Genomic DNA, 17,833 nt, shown 5'->3' on the forward strand with positions numbered 1-17,833 from the left:
GTAGACGGTGAAAAGAACTATTGGCTTTAGGGGGCACCCACAGGCTTTCCTAAACCTTCCAGTCATCATCCTTTCCAAATAAGTATTTCTTACAAAAACTGAAGCCCAAATGAAGGTTCAAGGACCAGGGTCACCTGGGTGGCTCAGTCGGTTAAGCATCTGACTTTGGCTCAGGTCATGATTTCATGGTTCGTAAGTTCGAACCCCACATGGGGCTCTGTGCTGACAGCTCAGAGCCTGGAGCCTGCTTCGGGTCTGTCTCCCTCTCTCTCTGCCCACCCCCAACCCCACTCGTGCTCTGTCTCTCTCTCTCTCTCTCTCAAAAATAAATTAACCTTAAAAAAAAATTTTTTTTTCAATGTTTATTTTATTTTTTTTGGGGACAGAGAGAGACAGAGCATGAACGGGGGAGGGGCAGAGAGAGAGGGAGACACAGAGTCGGAAACAGGCTCCAGGCTCTGAGCCATCAGCCCAGAGCCCGACGCGGGGCTCGAACTCACGGACCGCGAGATCGTGACCTGGCTGAAGTCGGACGCTTAACCGACTGCGCCACCCAGGCGCCCCAAAAATTTTTTTTAAAAAAGGTTGAAGGACCCTAACAACTCTTCGTGTCTCACGACACTGGCATCTGCTTGGTTTAGGCATCGTTCCCTCCGTGACCTAAGAAAGATGCCACCAGTACAAGTGGAATGGTGTCACAGCGAACCCCTTTTCTTCTTTCCACCCTTAAAAGTTCTCCTCCCAAACAGGTACCTGTGTCTGTGAGACTTGGGCTGAAGGAATGTGTGAGGGCAAGGCCCAGGGAGCGGCGAGGGGATGATAAAGCAGATGATCCAGGGACCTGCCCTGGCGTGGAGCCTGATGAGGGGCCGGGGGCTACCTTCAGCCGGTCATTCTCCGCTTTCAGCAGGTCCACCTCCAACTGTGGTGAGAAAGACAGGGTGGGGTTGCAGGGTTGGACAGATCTCGAGCCTCGGTCTTCCCTTTCCTCAGCTCTCTGCCCAGACACCGACCTGCATGTTGTGCATCGTCTCCCGAAGTTGGTCCAGTTGATGGGCAGAGTTGAGGGCTTCCAAGCGGATGTCTGTGAGCTTCATCTCCTTCTCCCACAGCTCGGAGCGCAGTTCTGATACTTCCTTCTTCTCCGGCTCCTCCTCCTCGTTGCCATGGAATAGCCTGGTGTGGGGAACCGGGTGGGCGGGGCCCCTGTAAGAAAGTGAGAGTGAAGCCAGGTCATGTGGGGAAGCTCTAGAGTGACTAGGGGACACTGAGACCCTTGGCTGGTAGTCTCGGTTCCTCCTGCCCTGAGATAATCAGTAGCAGTAGTGGGAGGGAAGGTCCATCGCTGGCCTCACATGCTCCGGGAGACATCTACGGTGCAGGGGCAATCGATGGGCATAGCTGCCAGCTCTGGCCAGCAGCTTACATAGTACTGGGCAGGGTGGCAGGCAGAAAGCACTTACTCGGTGACATCAATGCCCACAGAGGAGGAGTTGGAGGACTTGATGGAGGGTGAAGCAGTCTCTGTGGAGCCGTGCTGTAGTTTGGGGGATGAGGGGGCAGAGGAGTCGGGTGTGGCAATCTCCTCAATATCAGAGTATGAGGAAGCTGACTTGGGTCCCTTTTTTATGCTGAAGGCTTTGTTGAAGGAACTTCGAAGCTAGAAAAAAGCAGATCCAGGCAGAGAGACGTCAGGGCTCCACTCCGGAGACTGGGTGAGGACTGGTCTGGGATTTCTGAGACAGAGAGCTGTACAGACAGGGTATTTGCTTGCTGTAATTAAGCCTCCTTCTGAAGGCTTCATTGGCTTCATGGAATATGGACAGAAGAGTTGCCTAGAAATTAGGGCTGAGAGAAAGTGGAATGTTCTGGTTCACCGTTGTAGGCTATGGGAACTTTTTGGGTCTGCTCTCTCCCACGGGGGAACCGTGCCCCTGAGGAGGAGGGCAGAGAGAAGCCCCCGAAGGTCATATGGTGGCCAATCTCTCAATGACCCAATCCCACCTTCTCCAGCAGACCAATTACTGCTTGCTTAGTCTAGAGCCTTGCTCACTTTGGGTCTCAGGATCCACCTTGACCAGGGCTCATCAGATCAGAATCCATTTACCTATTAACCAGAAACTGGCAATATGATTCTGTGGAAAGCATCAGAAGGGAGTGGCATCAAGTTTCTTTTGGTTCTCTTGTGCTCAGCACATCCCAGAATGATTGAAACAGACACAAGTGCGTTCTACTATTTCCACTCAAATGTCCTAGAGTAAGGAATATTTCCCAGCATTTCCTCAGAATACTTGGGATACTACAATTGGACCATGGTTTTTTTGTTTTTTGTTTTTGACCTTAGGTGTGTTGATGAGCTTGGGTGTTAGGGCTGTGAGCTAGAGATGCAAACCAGGGCTCTGTCCCACCCATTCACATGCATCCATATAGCATGCACACACGCACAGGGACACAGATATGGGATGGCAGCAAGAGACAGAGAGTAAAGGAGGGGTCGAAGGCTGTAGGGGACAAAAGCAAACCAGATCTTTGGGACAGTGAGAGAAAAGAAAGGAAAATTTGAGGCTACTCTTTCACAGTGTCTCTACTGGAACACAGGAAGACTGTCAGGTGATGCGTGGAACTGATGGCAGTGTGTGCTGTTGTCTCCCAGGTAGGGCATAAAGGACCAATCTGGCTGTGATGGAGATACGAGAGAGAGAGTATGTGTGCAGTTAGCTAGAGTATGCGCGCAGGGGATATATCATCACTGAGGAGTCAATATTCTCCCATAATGCTCAATTCTCCACAGAGATGAGGAACCGAGGCTGAAAAGTGACTTGTTTGAGATTGCAGGATTGAAGGAAAGCCTGGGACTGGAACTCAGCCTTCCTAATTTTCAACCCAATGGTCTCCACTACATCGCTGTAGCTATGGGAAGCTATATATAAATGAGAGAGAGTGAGAGAGAGACAGAGAGACAGAGTGTGTGTATGTAAGTGTGTGTGTGTGTGTGTGTGTGTGTGTGTGTGTGTGTGTATGTGTGTGTGCAGAAAGAGATCCTGTGACCACAATCTGCCTGGAGCACATGCCCTGTAAGATCACTAAGATCCTGAGAGAGAAAGAGAGAGAGAGAGAGAGAGTAGTGTTCTCTGTGTCGCTCAGGGCCCCCAAAGCCCAACTGTTGGCAGATGTTCATTGGTGTCAGATGGTGAAGGATTCCCTGAGTTCGGGAAACAATGGATCAATCAAGCAAAACGAAACAGACTCTTTTTTTTTTTTTTAAGTAGCCTTCGACCAGCGCAGAGCCCAACGCAGGGCTTGAACTCACGATCCTGCAATCAAGGGTTGGACGCTTAACCAACTGAGCCACCCAGGCACCCCAAAACAGACTCTTTACTGAGGGACTTCTCAGTTCTTCCTATGTGGATGTGCACTATAGAAATGCAGGGCTTCTCAAATTCGATGATGGCATCACTGTTTTAAGGGGCATCTCCATGGACTAGAGCACAATACATTCTGGGAAATGCTAACCTAAAGAATCAGGTTTAAATAATTAGCCTAGCATTTCAGGCCCTTCATATCTGTGCCTCACTGTACTCAGTGCTCTAGCTACACTGATTTTAATCCCTGCCCCACTGTTCCCCTTGTGATTAGTGTCTGTGTAGAAAGCCTCGCGGCACACTCTTCTGTCAAAGTCACATCTCAGTTTAATTTCTGCCTCCTTTGTGGGGTTTCCCCTGCCTTCTGTAATTAGTTTCATCTATGAGCTCCTTTAGCACCCCGTGGCTGAATTAAGCATTTCGGCACCGTTGGACTGTTATCAATATTATATGTACAATTTTGGTTTTTGTCTCCTCAGCAATTCTGCAGGCTCCTTGATGGTTCAAATTACAGGCTCCACTTTTCACATCCTTCGTAACACTTGGCACAATGTTAGGATAGGGTTAGTGGACCTCAGATGTCTGGTTTGTAATGGAAATTCTGGGTTCACCTTCTGCTTGTCTGAGAAACTATACTGTAACCCCTGAAATGTCTTTGGAAACTCCATGGATGCTCAGAGGGCTTCAGGTCTGCGGGTGGTTTGAGGGTGCCCTGGACTGAATCATAACCCCTCCTATCTCTGGTTCATCTCCCTATAGAGCGAAATGTCCAGGCGAGACCCAAACTGAACTGGCCTCTGGAAATTGTGGTCAAGATAATGTTCATCCAGTGATTCTCTTCCATTTTGGGCTTCTAGGGTTTAAGGAACAACAACAACAACAAAAATCAGAAAGCTCATTTTCTGGATAGGGGAACTCAAATTGACTGCTTTTATAACAGTCTGATTTTGTAAAAAGGGGAAGACAGGAGGGAATAGATCAGGGTTTTGTTAACTCTCCCATTTGGCCCCCAACCAGACCACTCCTCTGTCCTCATGTGGGGCAGCCGTGGATGGACCATGCAGTGGAGTGAGTTAGGAACTCTGGGGTGGTTGTTACGGTTAGTTTTATGAGTGGCCGCTCTTTCTTTAAGGGAGGGAGTTGCTCTGGAAATGGGGAAGGTATGGCAAAAGGAAAGAGAAAACAAGGAGAGAGGAACTGGGTCTCTTACCTCATAGACCTGGAAAAAAATAGGGATTTGAAGTCAGCATTTTGAAGGGAAAAAAAAAGAAGCAACACTTAATCACTCATTTCACACAGCTGGGACCCATCTGTGCTACACAAAGCTTTGGGGGCCAGTGCTATTGAACAGGGGACAGAGGAGCAAGACATCTCCATTAGGGGATCCTCTCCTTCCCATAGGCAGCAGAGGAGCTAAAAGTGTTTTAGATCTGCCTATAGAATTGCAGAAAGGTCATCCGAAGTCAGTTTAGGGCTATCAGGAGCCAGCTGGGGGAGTCGGTGGGGGGAACTATGTCTGGACTAGTCAACAATAATATAAAGATTCCTTTTGAAGTATTATGGAAAGTTCCATAAATACTTCTCCAAAAAAAGTGAAGAAATGACTTCCAGGAGCATCGGGTATGAATGGCTTTGTTCAGAAATTCTTCTCTCCGTAGTAGAGAAGGAAATGGGCGAGGGGATTGATAGGACGTTCCCTGCTAGAGATTTCTTTCCGTTGCCAAATTACAGTGGATCTAATCGAAGGCATGGAGAACCCAAGGCAAGTGGGTGTGCATAAGCGCTAGAGGGATGGCCTTGGTACAAGTGGGGTATGACGGATCAAAGGAGAGTTTAGTAGACTTTGCTCTGAGCAGATACCTGGGGCTTTGTGTTAACCCCAAGGGACCATATCTTGGTTGGTTCTGGAAGGAGCCAATCCCTACGCTGAGGTGGAGGTGGCCCACCATGGCTCCTCACAGTTCTCGCCCCCAACCTATACCTACCCAGCTCTTTTTCTTCTTCTTTTTTGCATCAGCGTCCTTGCCACTGCCAATGCTGGAATGGCTGGTGATGCTGTTGAGGCTCGAGATGCTATCTGAGGAGTTCTGCCTCTTGATCCGGAGTTCTAGGGGCCACGAACAAATGGGAAGCACACACAGGGTAGATTTAAAGAAGACGTGAGACTTAAGGCAAGTCTAGCTGCCAAACGTAGACGAGAAGGGTACCAACCAACTCCTACAGCCACATTTTTCATTTTCTGGATAATTTCTGTCAACGAGCATTTATGGAGTGCCAATCATGTTTCAACGTTAAAAACATGCTAAAGGTGTGCTCGCTTCGGCAGCACATATACTAAAAAAAAAAAAAAAAAAAACAAACAAACAAAAAAAAAACATGCTAAAGGTAAAAAAAAAAAGAACGTAAGTTAAGAAATGCTTCTTCTCCTCGGGGCGCCTGGGTGGCGCAGTCGGTTAAGCGTCCGACTTCAGCCAGGTCACGATCTCGCGGTCCGTGAGTTCGAGCCCCGCGTTGGGCTCTGGGCTGATGGCTCAGAGCCTGGAGCCTGTTTCTGATTCTGTGTCTCCCTCTCTCTCTCTGCCCCTCCCCTGTTCATGCTCTGTCTCTCTCTGTCCCAAAAATAAATAAACGTTGAAAAAAAAAAAATTTTAAAAAGAAATGCTTCTTCTCCTCAAGACGCTTCCAGTCTAGTAGGATAAAAAGCAGTACACAGACTAATGAACTCAGCCTGATTAGGTCTGAGAAGGGCTAATGAAAGCTTGCTCTCAATACTTTGGTGGAGACATCAACCTACTGCTTTTTTTTTTTAAGGAAACCCTGCCCCCAATGTGGGGCTCGAACTCATCACCCCAAGATCAAGAGCCGCATGCTCCACAGACTGAGCCAGTGAGGCACCCCTCACGTACCATTTTTCATGATTTTCCCCCTGTAATACTTGCCTGCCTGGTGCTCCAAGGCCAAGCATAACTAGCCACTGTCCTGCATTTAACCTAAATGAGCTTTTGTTTTCTTATCTGATGGGTAGAAAATCCTTTTAGCTCCCTGAGAAGGTTTGGAATGGCAGAAAAAATGACCCACATTTCCACCACAGGGAAGGAAAAAGTTAACCAAGGAGGAAATGTTTGAGTCTTGAAAGAACAGAAGTTTTTCAGACAGGAACACTGGGAAAACTACTTAGGGCCAAAGAAAAAGTAGATGCAGAGGCCCTGTGCAGGGCTCTGGCTTTGCTTTGTGGAACCTCAGGCAGACTGGAATGGGAAGCAGCACAGGGAGCACAGCAAGAGGTGGGGGTGGAGGTCAGGTTCAGGCCAGGTCAGGGAGAGCCCTGAATGCCTTTTTAAGGATATTTGCCTTTGTGCCGTAGGTAATGAGCAAGAACAGCAGAGATTTTGAAGCAAGGGCAAAATATGATCAGATTTTTTAAAATTATTATGCATTTCTGCTCATGGAGAGAGTGAGAAAATAAACCAGAAACTACCCACATCTTCACCGAACAGCTCTTGTTTCTAGAAGGACAGCTGCAAACATCTACTCAACTAGCTCCCTATCTCCGATCTAACCCTCCACTTCCTCTTTCAACAGCGTATCACAGTAAGTGCTATGAAAAAACAAATCTGCTGGCATCGTTCTACAGTAGGCAAGATGTTAACATTGGAGGAGACTGGCTGTCCATTTCTTTGTAATTACAGGTGAGTGTGTGATTATGTCAAAATAAAAACGTTTTAAAAATCTGATTATATTTATATTTTGAAGGTAATGAAAAAAAGGAGGCCTAACAGGGCTAGATCTTAGAAACCTTGGTGTATTGCCTGTGTGTGTGTGTGTGTGTGTGTGTGTGAAAGGATTTTTTTTTTTTTTTTGAGCACCTACTATATACCTCACACCATGGTGAGCTCTTCTGATTCGATACAACAAACTTCTGGTTAGGTACTATGTCTATTTTACAGAAGTCAAGTAAAGTAAGTACCAAAAATTATTAAAGCTTGAAAAATGGGGGTCCCTGGTGGTTTGAATGAAAGCAGTTTCGGTAAATTAGAGTAGGGTTAGGTGAGAAAGGGGAGTGGAGGGTAAGTTGGTGAAGGAAGGAGTGAAGATTATAATTAGAAGGGATGTAGGTAGATACATCTTTTTTCTTCTTTAAAGATAAATGAGCCTTTAGCCGCATTATAAGCAGAGAGGAAGGAGTGAATGGAGAATAAGAGGTCAAAGATGTAGAAAAGTATGTGTATGTGTTCTGGGGAGATCAATGCTAGGGGGAGCATCCCCAAGCATTAGATAAGGGATCCCTCTTGGCCAGAAAGGGCAGCCCCTTCTAACGAAATGGGAGAAAAATAAGTAAGGATTCGATGAATATAAATTGATGGAGTGGGGGAAGAGTCCATGGAGTTCTTACTTGAAAATGTTTTATTTTCTTGAGTAAGGAGGAGGCAGAGTCTATGTTCAGAGTGAGGCAGGTCAATGGTGGAATAAGGGGCTGGAGAACACTGACAGAAGTTGGGGATCACTGGGACGCCTGGGTGTCTCAGTCCGTTGAGTGTCTTACTCTTGATTTCAGTTCAGGTCATGATCTCAGATTTGTGAGATCGAGCCCCACATCGGGCTCTGTGCTGACAGCATGGAGCCTGCTTGGGATTCTCTCTCTCCCTCTCTCTCACTCACGTTCTTTCTGTCTCTCTCAAAGTAAAAATAAATAAACATTAAAAAAAAGAAGTTGGGGACCACTGATAGTGGAATAAAAAGGAAAACAAGTTAGAGGACCATCCAAGTACCCTGGAAGCCCTTCTGGAGTCAGAGATTGCAGGATTTGGGGGCATCAGACCACTACTCATCTTGACTTCCTCTAGCAAACTTGACTGTTTGGTTGTTAAATGCCAAGGCTAACTTGTCATTTGAGCCCCATGTAACCCATGTGATCTTTGTCTCATTTGAAGAGTAGACTGCATCACCTTTGGAGAACAGAAAGGAGGATCAAATAAGAATATATATGTGTGTGTATATAAAAAGGTAAAGTGCTAACTTTTTTAAATTTATTTTTTAAAATGTACATCCAAGTTAGTTAGCATATAGCACAATAATGATTTCAGGAGTAGATTCCAGTGATTCGTCCTCTACATATAACACCCAGTGCTCATCCCGACAAGTGTCCTCCTTAATGCCCCTTGCCCATTCAGCCCACACCCCCCAACCCAAACCCCTCCAGGAACCCTCAGTTTGTTCTCTATATTTAAGAGTCTCTTATGTTTTGTCCCCCTCCTTGCTTTTATATTATTGTTGCTTCCCTTCCCTTATTAAAGTGCTCATTTTGGGGGCTTCATTTTGTAGAGCAGTTTTAGGTTCACAGCAAAATTGAAAGGAAGGGGCAGGGCTTTTCCATATCACCCCATCCCCCACACATGCGTAGCCTCCCCCACTCTCAGCCTCCCCCACCAGACAGATGCATTTGTTACAACTGATGAGTCTGCACGGACACATCATTATCAGCAGAGTCCACAGCTGACATGAGGGTTCACTCTTGAGGTTATACATTCTACGGGTTTGAACAAATACATTTACAGGTAGTCACCGTTATAGTATCATCCAGAGTACTTTTGCTGCCCTAAAAATCCTCTGTGCTCCGCTTATTCACCCCTGCCTGCCCCCTGAGCAATCACCGATCGTTTCACAGTCTCCATAGCCTAGTCTTTTCCAGAATGTCACAGAGTTGGAGTCATGCAGCACGCAGCCTTTTCTCATCGGCTTTTTCCACTTAGTAACGTGCGTTTGACACTGCTCTGTATCTTTTCATAGCTTGATAGCTCATTTCTTTTTAATGCTGAGTAATGTTTCATTGACTGGTTACAGCACAGTTCATTCATCTGTTCACCTACTGAAGGACATCTCAGTTGCTTCCGAGTCTTGGCAATTATGAATAAAGCTGCTATAAACATTCAGGCTTTTGGGAAGACATAAAATTTCAGCTCCTCTGGGTAAATACCAAGGAGTGTGACTGCTGGATCATATGGTAAGATACTTTTAGTTTCTTTTCTGTTTTTTTTTTTTTTTTAATGTTTTGTTTATTTTTGAGAGAGCGCAAGCAGGGGAGAGGGAGGGAGACAGGGAGAGGGAGGATCCAGAGTGGGCTCCGTGCTGACAGCAACAAGCCCGATGCGGAGCTTGAACTCACGAACTGTGAGATCATGACCTGAGCCGAAGTCAGACGCTCAACTGACTGAGCCACCCAGGTGCCCCTGGATTTACCTTTGGTTTCTTAAGAATAAAGTGCTCTTTTAATGGTTGTCTTTGAAGGCTCTTGGGCTCTGTCCTAAAGGTTTGGGGGAAGACCCATGGGGATTGCAGGTCTGCTCAATTCTCCCTCATCCCCAGGGATGGTAGGATCATGCCCCTGGCTCTGACCAGTCCAGAGCATCACACTGAAAGTCATCAAAGGGCCGGCACCTTCTAAAAACTTGATATGGGACCCGGCATATTATAGGCATAGGTAAAAATTTCCAATAACCCCATTCCTGTTCCCCTTCAACCTGAGGCTGGATGTCCTACCTTTGGGTGTGGTTTCTGAGGCACTGAGGGCTCCCTGAATGACTGCCTGTGCTTCAGAGTTCTTTTTCTTCAGAAAGTCGATGGTTTCTCGTAAATCCAGCAGCTCGGTGTCCTAGGAGAAGATATGACAATAGTGTCATTCGTTGGGATTAGGAGCGCCTACTGTGCGCCAGGCAACAGGCGAGGCACTGGAATTCCAGCAGACTTGATAGAGAAGGCAGGGGACGGGGGCAGTTGTGCTGAGGGGCAGGGTGAGAACTCAGGGTGGCGGGAAGGGAGGGAGAACCTGGTGCTCGGGAGAGAGGGGGTGAGGTTAGCCTTCGCCTGGATGCCAGAACTCCCAGCTCCCTTACCTTCTCCTCTGCTGTCTCTGCCAGGTGTCGGAGACGGGATGTCATATTCACTAGGCTCTGCTCGAAAGCTGCCACTAGGTTAGCCTGAAATAAACATGTCAGGAGGTTCCTACGTTGCCTGAGGCTTGGGAAAAGAAGAGCCTATTATGGGAAGTAGTTGGAGCTGATATTCTGTGTCTCAGCACTGACCATGGCTGACAAACCTTTTGGTGATTTTTAAACATCGATTTCCCTGAGCAGGCAAGGTGGAATTCAAACACCTTTCTGGCCTGAAGAGCTTTCCCGGTGGGGACCAACTTCTTGAATGATGACGTGGCACAGAGAGCATCAGGGTAGGGCAGGTTTCTGGAGGCTCTAGGAGACTTGGGTCCTGGTACCATCACCAGAGGTGGGACTGTCCCTCGCTCTTCTGGGACATTCCTATTATCTTGGTTTAACTCTTCCGTTGTCTGGCGGACTGGCCCCCATGGGTCTAAATCACCTCCCAGCATACACTGGTGCTTCTTTCCACCTCTGCTCTCAAGTGCCCTCTGTTCTTAACTCCATCCTGCGTCTCCTAGTTCCTGGTTTCTTCGGGCTGTCTTTGCAGGGCTGGAGAGGAGGAGCTCAGGAAGCTTCAGGGGTATTCCACAGTTTGGCCACTAGATGTCAGGTGGATTTCATGAGGAGGAGGCTGGCTGGGGAGGGTGGAGCTAAGGCCACTAGGAGCAGGAGCTAGCCCTCCAGCCTTTGAGAAAGGTGCAGGAAATGAAGCAGGGGGCTAGGAATGGAGGAACAGCCATCACTGGAGGGTATCTGACCAAGTCAGTGACCCTAGGCAGAAGTGGCAGGCATATTTTGGGCAAGTCCTTCATCCAAAGCTCTAGGATGTATGTCTGTGACACCTGTCACTACCTGTGAGCCAATGATTCTCTCCCCCTGTTGGGCCAACTCTAGTTCATACCTATTACCCTTGAAACATGCCTGGAGGCTACTCTCATTTGACAGTGGCTGGAGGCAATCCCTTTGGGCCTGTGTGACCTGCCTCTTTCACACGCATGTACTCTGAATCTATCTAGGGCTGGGCTCCGTGGCAGACCTATGTCACGACCCTGAGCCGTTGGCTTTCACCTACTGTACCAAACAGCGGTGCCTCCTGTTTTCGTGGCCCCAGGTTGCCTCTTGCTCACTTCTCCACATCCCTGTGAACAGACTGCTTGGAGTCCCCAGACATCTACTTGTGGGAAACCCCAGGAACTGTCAGCTTCCTGTGTGCTGTCTTGGCGCATTGGGCCCTTTGCTCTGGATGGGCTTTCCTCTCGTCTCCTATACAACTTCTCCCTCCTCTGGACCTTCCCTAACCCTCAACCTCACCAGGGTGCCTATAAGACCTGAAGGGTAAGCAGTGGTGCCAGAGAGAGGCGGGCACTTGGGAGAAGTAGAAATGCCTTGCAGCCCTTCCCTGTCTAGGGTGTGTCCTCAGCGTGGGCCGCTGGGAAGTTACAGGGAACACAACAAAAGCTCAATCAGGAATCAAGGGATCCTGCAGAGTCCTGGCATCACTGTCTCCTGCTTGAGGACGGGATTCCGACCCTCGACAGAAATCTGCCTCTCAAATTCAGAACCTGTCACGTCTGGCTATTTGTTCTCTCTTAGCCAAAGGGAACTTCCTGTTCGAAGAAAAATCACCTCCTAAATTCATTTTCTTGGCTTTCACCCAGCCTTGACAGCATGATGGCTGACAGATTCAGTGTAAATGAATCAGACACACTAATGTTCTCTGCCTCCCTGGCGCCTCTTCCCCCAGCATCTCCCAGATGTGAATTTCCTGGGGTGTGCAGGACGTGACCCAGGCCACTGGCCATGGTGGGTGGGGCATATGGGAAGGAAGCGATGGTTCTTGCTTGAATTGTAATTCTTATGGGTCCCCAAGAGTGGAAAACGGTGCTTGATATGGGCTTCAAACAGACTAGCGAGGGTACAACTTATTAGCTGAAGGTTTGGGAAAAGAGGATAAAGAGAATAATGAGCGTGGTGAGGGAACGGCTGCTGAAACGGGATGGAAACATGCAAAATCTTGGTAGAGAGTCTTCTACCTGATCCCAAGGAAGACCTCAGGCCTGACAGCTGGGTTCCCCAGAGAGGAAGGGACAAGAAAAAACCCCAGAAACTACTGCGGAAATTGCAGACATGGTTACTTTTGTGTGAACACTTGGAAGGCTCCTGCAAATCCGGCTCAGCTGTTGTTTACAGCTTTGGGGGAAAATGGCTCTTATGTTCTCTGTTTGCAACTTGGTCACAGGGGAGAAACTACCACAGCCTAGGGAGAGGAGGTGGCTTCATTTCCCCCCATCTCACAGGGTAGAAAAACCAAGGCTTAAAGAAAGAAAGAAACTCATTCTTCTTGGATGGACTGAGGGCACGCTGAGGGCAGAGACAAAGAATCCTGGCTCCCAACCTAGAGCTCAGGTCATTTGTGCCACCTGCCCAAGGAGACTGCTAAGAAAAGGCAGTTGCGAGTGTAGCAGCTGGACTAGAACGAGAACTGTGTTTCTAAGTGGTGCCATGCTCACCAGACAGAATGCTAACTGCCAGTTCTGTGCCCGCCCGGTTATGCGGTGTGAACAAAAACACGAACATACCCCAGGGCAGCAGCAAAAGAGTACCAAGGGTTCTATAATACATAACTATTTCTGTCCATGGCCAATGGCAAGGTTGTTCCCACCTCCATGCAGAACCACTGATAATCCTTTCTCTCTCTAAGGAGTTCAAAGACCACTGGGCACGAACATATCCATACCTATTAATTACAGTGGGGGCAAAAACAGTTCTTTATAAAAATTGAGACTCTGAGAAAGGGAAGGCCAGTCGCCAAATCCTCTGTTGTACGGCTATGAACGGGACCCGCTCCCTTGGAATCTAAGCCCAGGGGATACCTTATGAGAGAATTCCCCTCCTTTGGCTGAACTTATCTGACTTACAGTCAAAATACCTGCCTGGGTCTTCCCCTACTTTATGGCACTCACATTGGCAGAGAGTTGAGACGTCAGGGTGGCCACTTTTTCCTGGGACGATTCCAGTTCCCTGCGAAGCTTTCGGATTTGCTGTGAAAGGGAGAGAAATACAAACTTATGGTGGCAGAAGAAGTCGGAGATCTGGAAGCAAAATGGGGTGCAGAGGTGTTAACAAGCCGAGACAAAGGCTTTGCACCCTACCTCAGATTGCATCCTTTCTTCAGCCTGAAGAAGGAGCACAGAAGGAGAGAAAAGAGAGAAGGAGGTGGTTACTATGGAGGTGAAGAAGCCAGGCCCCAGTGGCAGGGCAGAGAACCTGAAGAAGTGTGACTCAGAGGTGCGAAGAGGCTGAAACTCCGTTTCTTGGCCCTGGCCCCTCACGAGGTGAGCTGAGACCCTATACTTGGGTTCACATAAAAGATTTCTCTGGAGCTCATCTCTAGCCAACTTTGTCATTGCCAAGAAGGCTAGGAAATGAAACTCAGGTTGATCTGAAGGCTACTGCCACTAACTTGAGGGAGTGAAGAATTAGGGGCAAAATAAATGTAAGGCCCGAGTTACACCTCACAGCAAAATGCAGTGTGCCCAATCCCCCACAGTAAACATCTGGTAAATTCTGTATGCTGTGAGGATCCTGGAGTCCTATAAACCTCCCCCTCCCACCTTGCCACGGATGCTTCTCACTTAACCCTGGCACAGAATGGGCTCTATCATAAGGGGACTATCGATTTTTCAAAGGAGGGGAACAAAAGGCACCAGAGTTGCTCAGGAATTGGTTGTGAGGCCATAGAGACCACTGAGGAACCGATGCACAACCAAGCGCTCTGAGCTCCAGGCGCCTCCCCCGACCTACCCCAGATCCATAAGGCATAATGAATAGGTAGCAGTGCCCTGCCCCCCCCCACCCCCCCCTCGACTAGTTACCCACCCAACACAGGTCCTAGGGAGCAGAGCAATGGTAGGAGACAGGGGATGAGGGAGGAAGAGAAGTAACGCTCTTACTGAGGAGTAAGTGGAGGAGGCACTGGAGGCCAGGGACAGCACTGAGCCGTGAACTGAAAGAGAAGCAGAACACAGAGTTAACAGAGGGCTCCAGGGATAAGGGGTTTCAGGGCAGAGCCCTAAGGCAGGAGTTTGGATTCTGACTCTGGAGGGCATCTGTAGCAAACAGGTTGGTTATGACAACAGCCCAGAGCAAGCAGGTGTCTGCTGAGGAGGCGAGGTCCTGAGCAGAGCTAGCCTCCTCCCTTGGGCTACATTTTTCTGGCAGCCTGGGGATGGCGGGCCCTTGCTCAACCTGCTCCGAGGGGCACGAGGGTTCAGGGAGAGGGAAAGGAGATATTCGTGGATAGGCGTCATCTTATCTTCTCAGCTCTGGGGACCGGACCGTTCAGATCAAAACCGTACTGAAGTGTAAAATACTCGTTCTGATGATTCAATAGCCCTACTGACACAACTACAGCAGCTTCTGCAAGGATGCCTCCAGGCTGAGCGTCCTGCAAATAACAACCGGAAGTCTGCTCTCTGGTAAAGCCCCATCTTCCAGGCTCTGACCATGCACACCCAGATCATCACAAACAACCACAGGGCCCTCCTTGAAGCTAAACTTTGGAACTTTTTTTTTTTTTTTAAGTAGACTTCACGCCCGCCCAGCGCAGAGCCCAACGCGGGGCTTGAACTCACGACCCTGAGATCAAGACCTGAGCTGAGATGAAGAGTCGGACGCTCAGCCGACTGAGCCACCCAGGCGCCCCGTGGAACATTCTTGAAAGAGGAATGAGATGCCGAGTTCTTCCTCGGGATTTAAGAGCTACCATTATGCCCCTTGATCTTGTCACATACTCTGAGAGACTGTGGGGGAGGAAACACCACTGGGGGAACGAGGAGGGTAGGAGCTGCAGTTTTCCGAGCGCTCCGAGGGGTACCATGTAACCCTTCCACGCTCCATTTCCCGCCCCCAGCCCCAATGGCAAATGCTCCATCCCAAAGCCCCAGCGCCAGACGGTGCCACCCAAGGTTTCTGGGCCCCCAGACCCTTCAAAGGGATGGGAAGAAAGAACTGAAATGGCCCGAACTCGATGTTCTGTGAATCATGTACGTGTGTGTGGTGGTGGTAGTGGAGGTGGTGGCAGGTGAGGGGGCCCAGCAGAGCTGGAATGAGCGTGAACCGCGCTGGCATGAAGTCTCACCGTCGTCCGTGGGGTCTCGGAAGGATCCTGACCGAATCATCCCCTTGGGTCTCTCGGCCAGGGACAGGGTGCTCCCCATTTGGGAGCCGCTGTACAGCTCGAAGGCCGCCTCGTGGGTGGGGATGCTGTTGGAGCGGGTGATTCTTGGCGTGGTGGCCGCAGTGGGACTCACTGGAAGGACAGAGGGGAGGGGGACAGGGGAGGGAGGGGGAGGGCAGGAGAAGAGGCAGGGTCATCAGCTCTCTGGGTCCCTTGGGAAATGGAGCACCAGGAGCATGGGAGGCAAATGGTGAGAGGGCAGGAGAGGAAGGGCGAGGTGGGGCAGTGGGAGTGTGCAGGCAGCTGGGGGTTAGGGGTGGGGTCTCTCCTGGGGAGATCGAGCCCTAACGGAGAAGGACCCTGCTGTCAGGAATAAAGGGAGAACAGCGTTTCCTATTTTAAAGACCTTCCCTCAGCCCTGCCTGGGAACTGTCGCTTTTCTGAAACCTTCACATCACTTGAAAGTGCCGATGAAAATGGGATGTCGTGGTTCCGTAAAATACACCTGGCAGCTTGGGAGGACTAAGAATTCGGGCCAAGACTCAGATCTGAATGATGACAAAGAGGCAGCTAGAGAAGGGGGCCAGGCCATGGGCTCCGATGGGCTCGGCATTATGGGAGGGAGCCAGACTCTCCCCACAAGCCGCGTCGTCCCAGGCCACTGGTCGGTTCTGACGCAGCGAGAAACACAGCCCTCTCTGCCCAGCATCCGGCTGGAAGGTCAGATGGATGGAGCTCAGGTAAGTCTCCTAGAATCTGCTTTGAAGCTGGGCTCCGCTGAATCCCTGCCGATTGCAGGACCTGCTCCCCTCTGTCCCTCCCGTGTTGGGGTTACAGCCTCCCAGGGTTCACTCCCACATGCACCTCCCCTTGGCTACTCTTTTGCCTCCACACAGGCAGGTGGATGTCTAGTCTCTCCATAAAGACCTGTGCGGAAGATTTCGCACCTCTCTCGGCCCTCTCGAATACGTAAGGCGATCACGGTTTAGCCCAGCCCCTTCATCCTGCAGCGCTAACGCATTTCCTCTTCTTTGGTCCTCAGTGGAGATGGAGAACAAGCTGGCCCCGTCCTCCATTTAATGGCCCTTCGGTAACCAGATGACCCTGCCTTAGGAATCATTCCCTCCTGTAGGCAAAATGATCTTAATTCCTAGTTTTTCCTCAAATTGCCCGCAGCCATCCCACAGGCATGTTCCAGGTCCTCATTTTCCCTTACTGCTTTCCTTCACTCAGCTGAGACAGGAGGTGGACTTAGAAAGACACGGCAAACGACAAGCCTGTCCCGGGCTCGTTCTAAAGGGGTTCCCACTGAGCCAATCACGGCATGCTGCTTCCCAGAGCCAGGGCTGGTGAGCTCCTGTGCCGTGGCCAGGCCTCCACCTGAAGCTTCTTTGCGTCCCTGCCTCTGAATCAGCAGTCTCTTCCTTCTTTCCTAGCTTTCCTTTCTCCTTAGGCTTTAGAAAGGGTGTAGCCAGGACGTGTCTCCACCAGCTCTGCCTTCAGGGCTAGGATGGTCCTGGATCAGCCACAGCAGCCGGGGAGCCTGCACTTTTCTGAGTCTGGAGGCAGATTCCATCGTTTGCAATCAAACAACTGTCCCTTCCTTCTTCTCCACCAGCCCAGCATTTTAGTATCGCAGCCCCGAGTGTGGCAGCTCCTTTCTGGCAACGACTGTCTGCTTCTTGCACTAGTTTGATCTCCGGGCCTCGGTCTGTGGCTTTTCCACGCCATCATTCAGACTCTCTGATGCTACAAGGACCCTTACAGCTTGTGCCCAGGGGCAACTTTTCAGTTTAAGGATCTTGGAGCACTTTGCCTTCAATCTGATTTTGGACGGATAAACTGAGGCACCACGAAGCCACCCAGTGCGGTGGGAGTCAAATACGAGACGAACCCTAAAGTCCAGCTGCCTTGCCTCACACTGCAGGGTGACCCCTGCTTCATCCCATGCCACAGTGAGTGACCGGAAACACTGACCTATGTTGGTAAGCTGGCCCTTTGCACTCAAGGACATGGAGAGTGCAGGGGGAGAAGGCAGCTCTGACTGGTCGTCGGCTTCGGGCAGCCCACCAATGGTATGGGAGTGTCGCCTCTCCTTGGTGTCCTCCTGGGACTGAAGCTGGTACCTGTAGGACGGAGCAGAAGAACTCAGCCCAGGCAACCACAAAGTGATATCAGAGGTTTGGCTGGTGTGGAGGTTCTGGACGCAGGACAAGGGAAAGGGGGAGCAGACAGAACTGCCTAAGGAGTGAGGGAGCAACAGACGAGGTGACATCCTGAGGTGGGGACTGAAATGATGGAGGGGGCGTGACAGCCTCTTCCCAGGAGCTCAGGACAGAGCTTTACGACTCCATACGTGG

The 17,833-nt window shown here is 49.7% G+C and overlaps 1 protein-coding gene across 8 annotated transcripts in view; it reads right to left on the reverse strand.

The window, feature by feature from the left end:
• The window catches only part of NAV1 (neuron navigator 1), a 247,991-nt gene that overhangs the window by 12,081 nt on the left and 218,077 nt on the right, over positions 1–17,833 (reverse strand). For 5 of the 8 annotated variants that reach the window (XM_086694515.1, XM_086694516.1, XM_086694520.1 and 2 more), the window contains 11 exons: positions 17,451–17,599; positions 15,435–15,605; positions 14,248–14,300; positions 13,447–13,470; positions 13,258–13,335; positions 10,253–10,336; positions 9,900–10,011; positions 5,348–5,469; positions 1,464–1,660; positions 1,014–1,206; positions 754–922 (listed from right to left, as the gene is read on the reverse strand). In XM_086694515.1, the coding sequence (XP_086550641.1) occupies positions 754–922; positions 1,014–1,206; positions 1,464–1,660; positions 5,348–5,469; positions 9,900–10,011; positions 10,253–10,336; positions 13,258–13,335; positions 13,447–13,470; positions 14,248–14,300; positions 15,435–15,605; positions 17,451–17,599 (1,352 nt within the window). The remainder of the gene's footprint in view (positions 1–753; positions 923–1,013; positions 1,207–1,463; positions 1,661–5,347; positions 5,470–9,899; positions 10,012–10,252; positions 10,337–13,257; positions 13,336–13,446; positions 13,471–14,247; positions 14,301–15,434; positions 15,606–17,450; positions 17,600–17,833) is intronic. The other 3 variants (XM_086694517.1, XM_086694514.1, XM_086694518.1) reach the window with 3 other exon arrangements.

This window comes from Puma concolor, chromosome E4 (assembly GCF_028749965.1).
Source record: "Puma concolor isolate L17-30 chromosome E4, mPumCon1.1.hap2, whole genome shotgun sequence".
Lineage (NCBI taxonomy): Eukaryota > Metazoa > Chordata > Mammalia > Carnivora > Felidae > Puma > Puma concolor.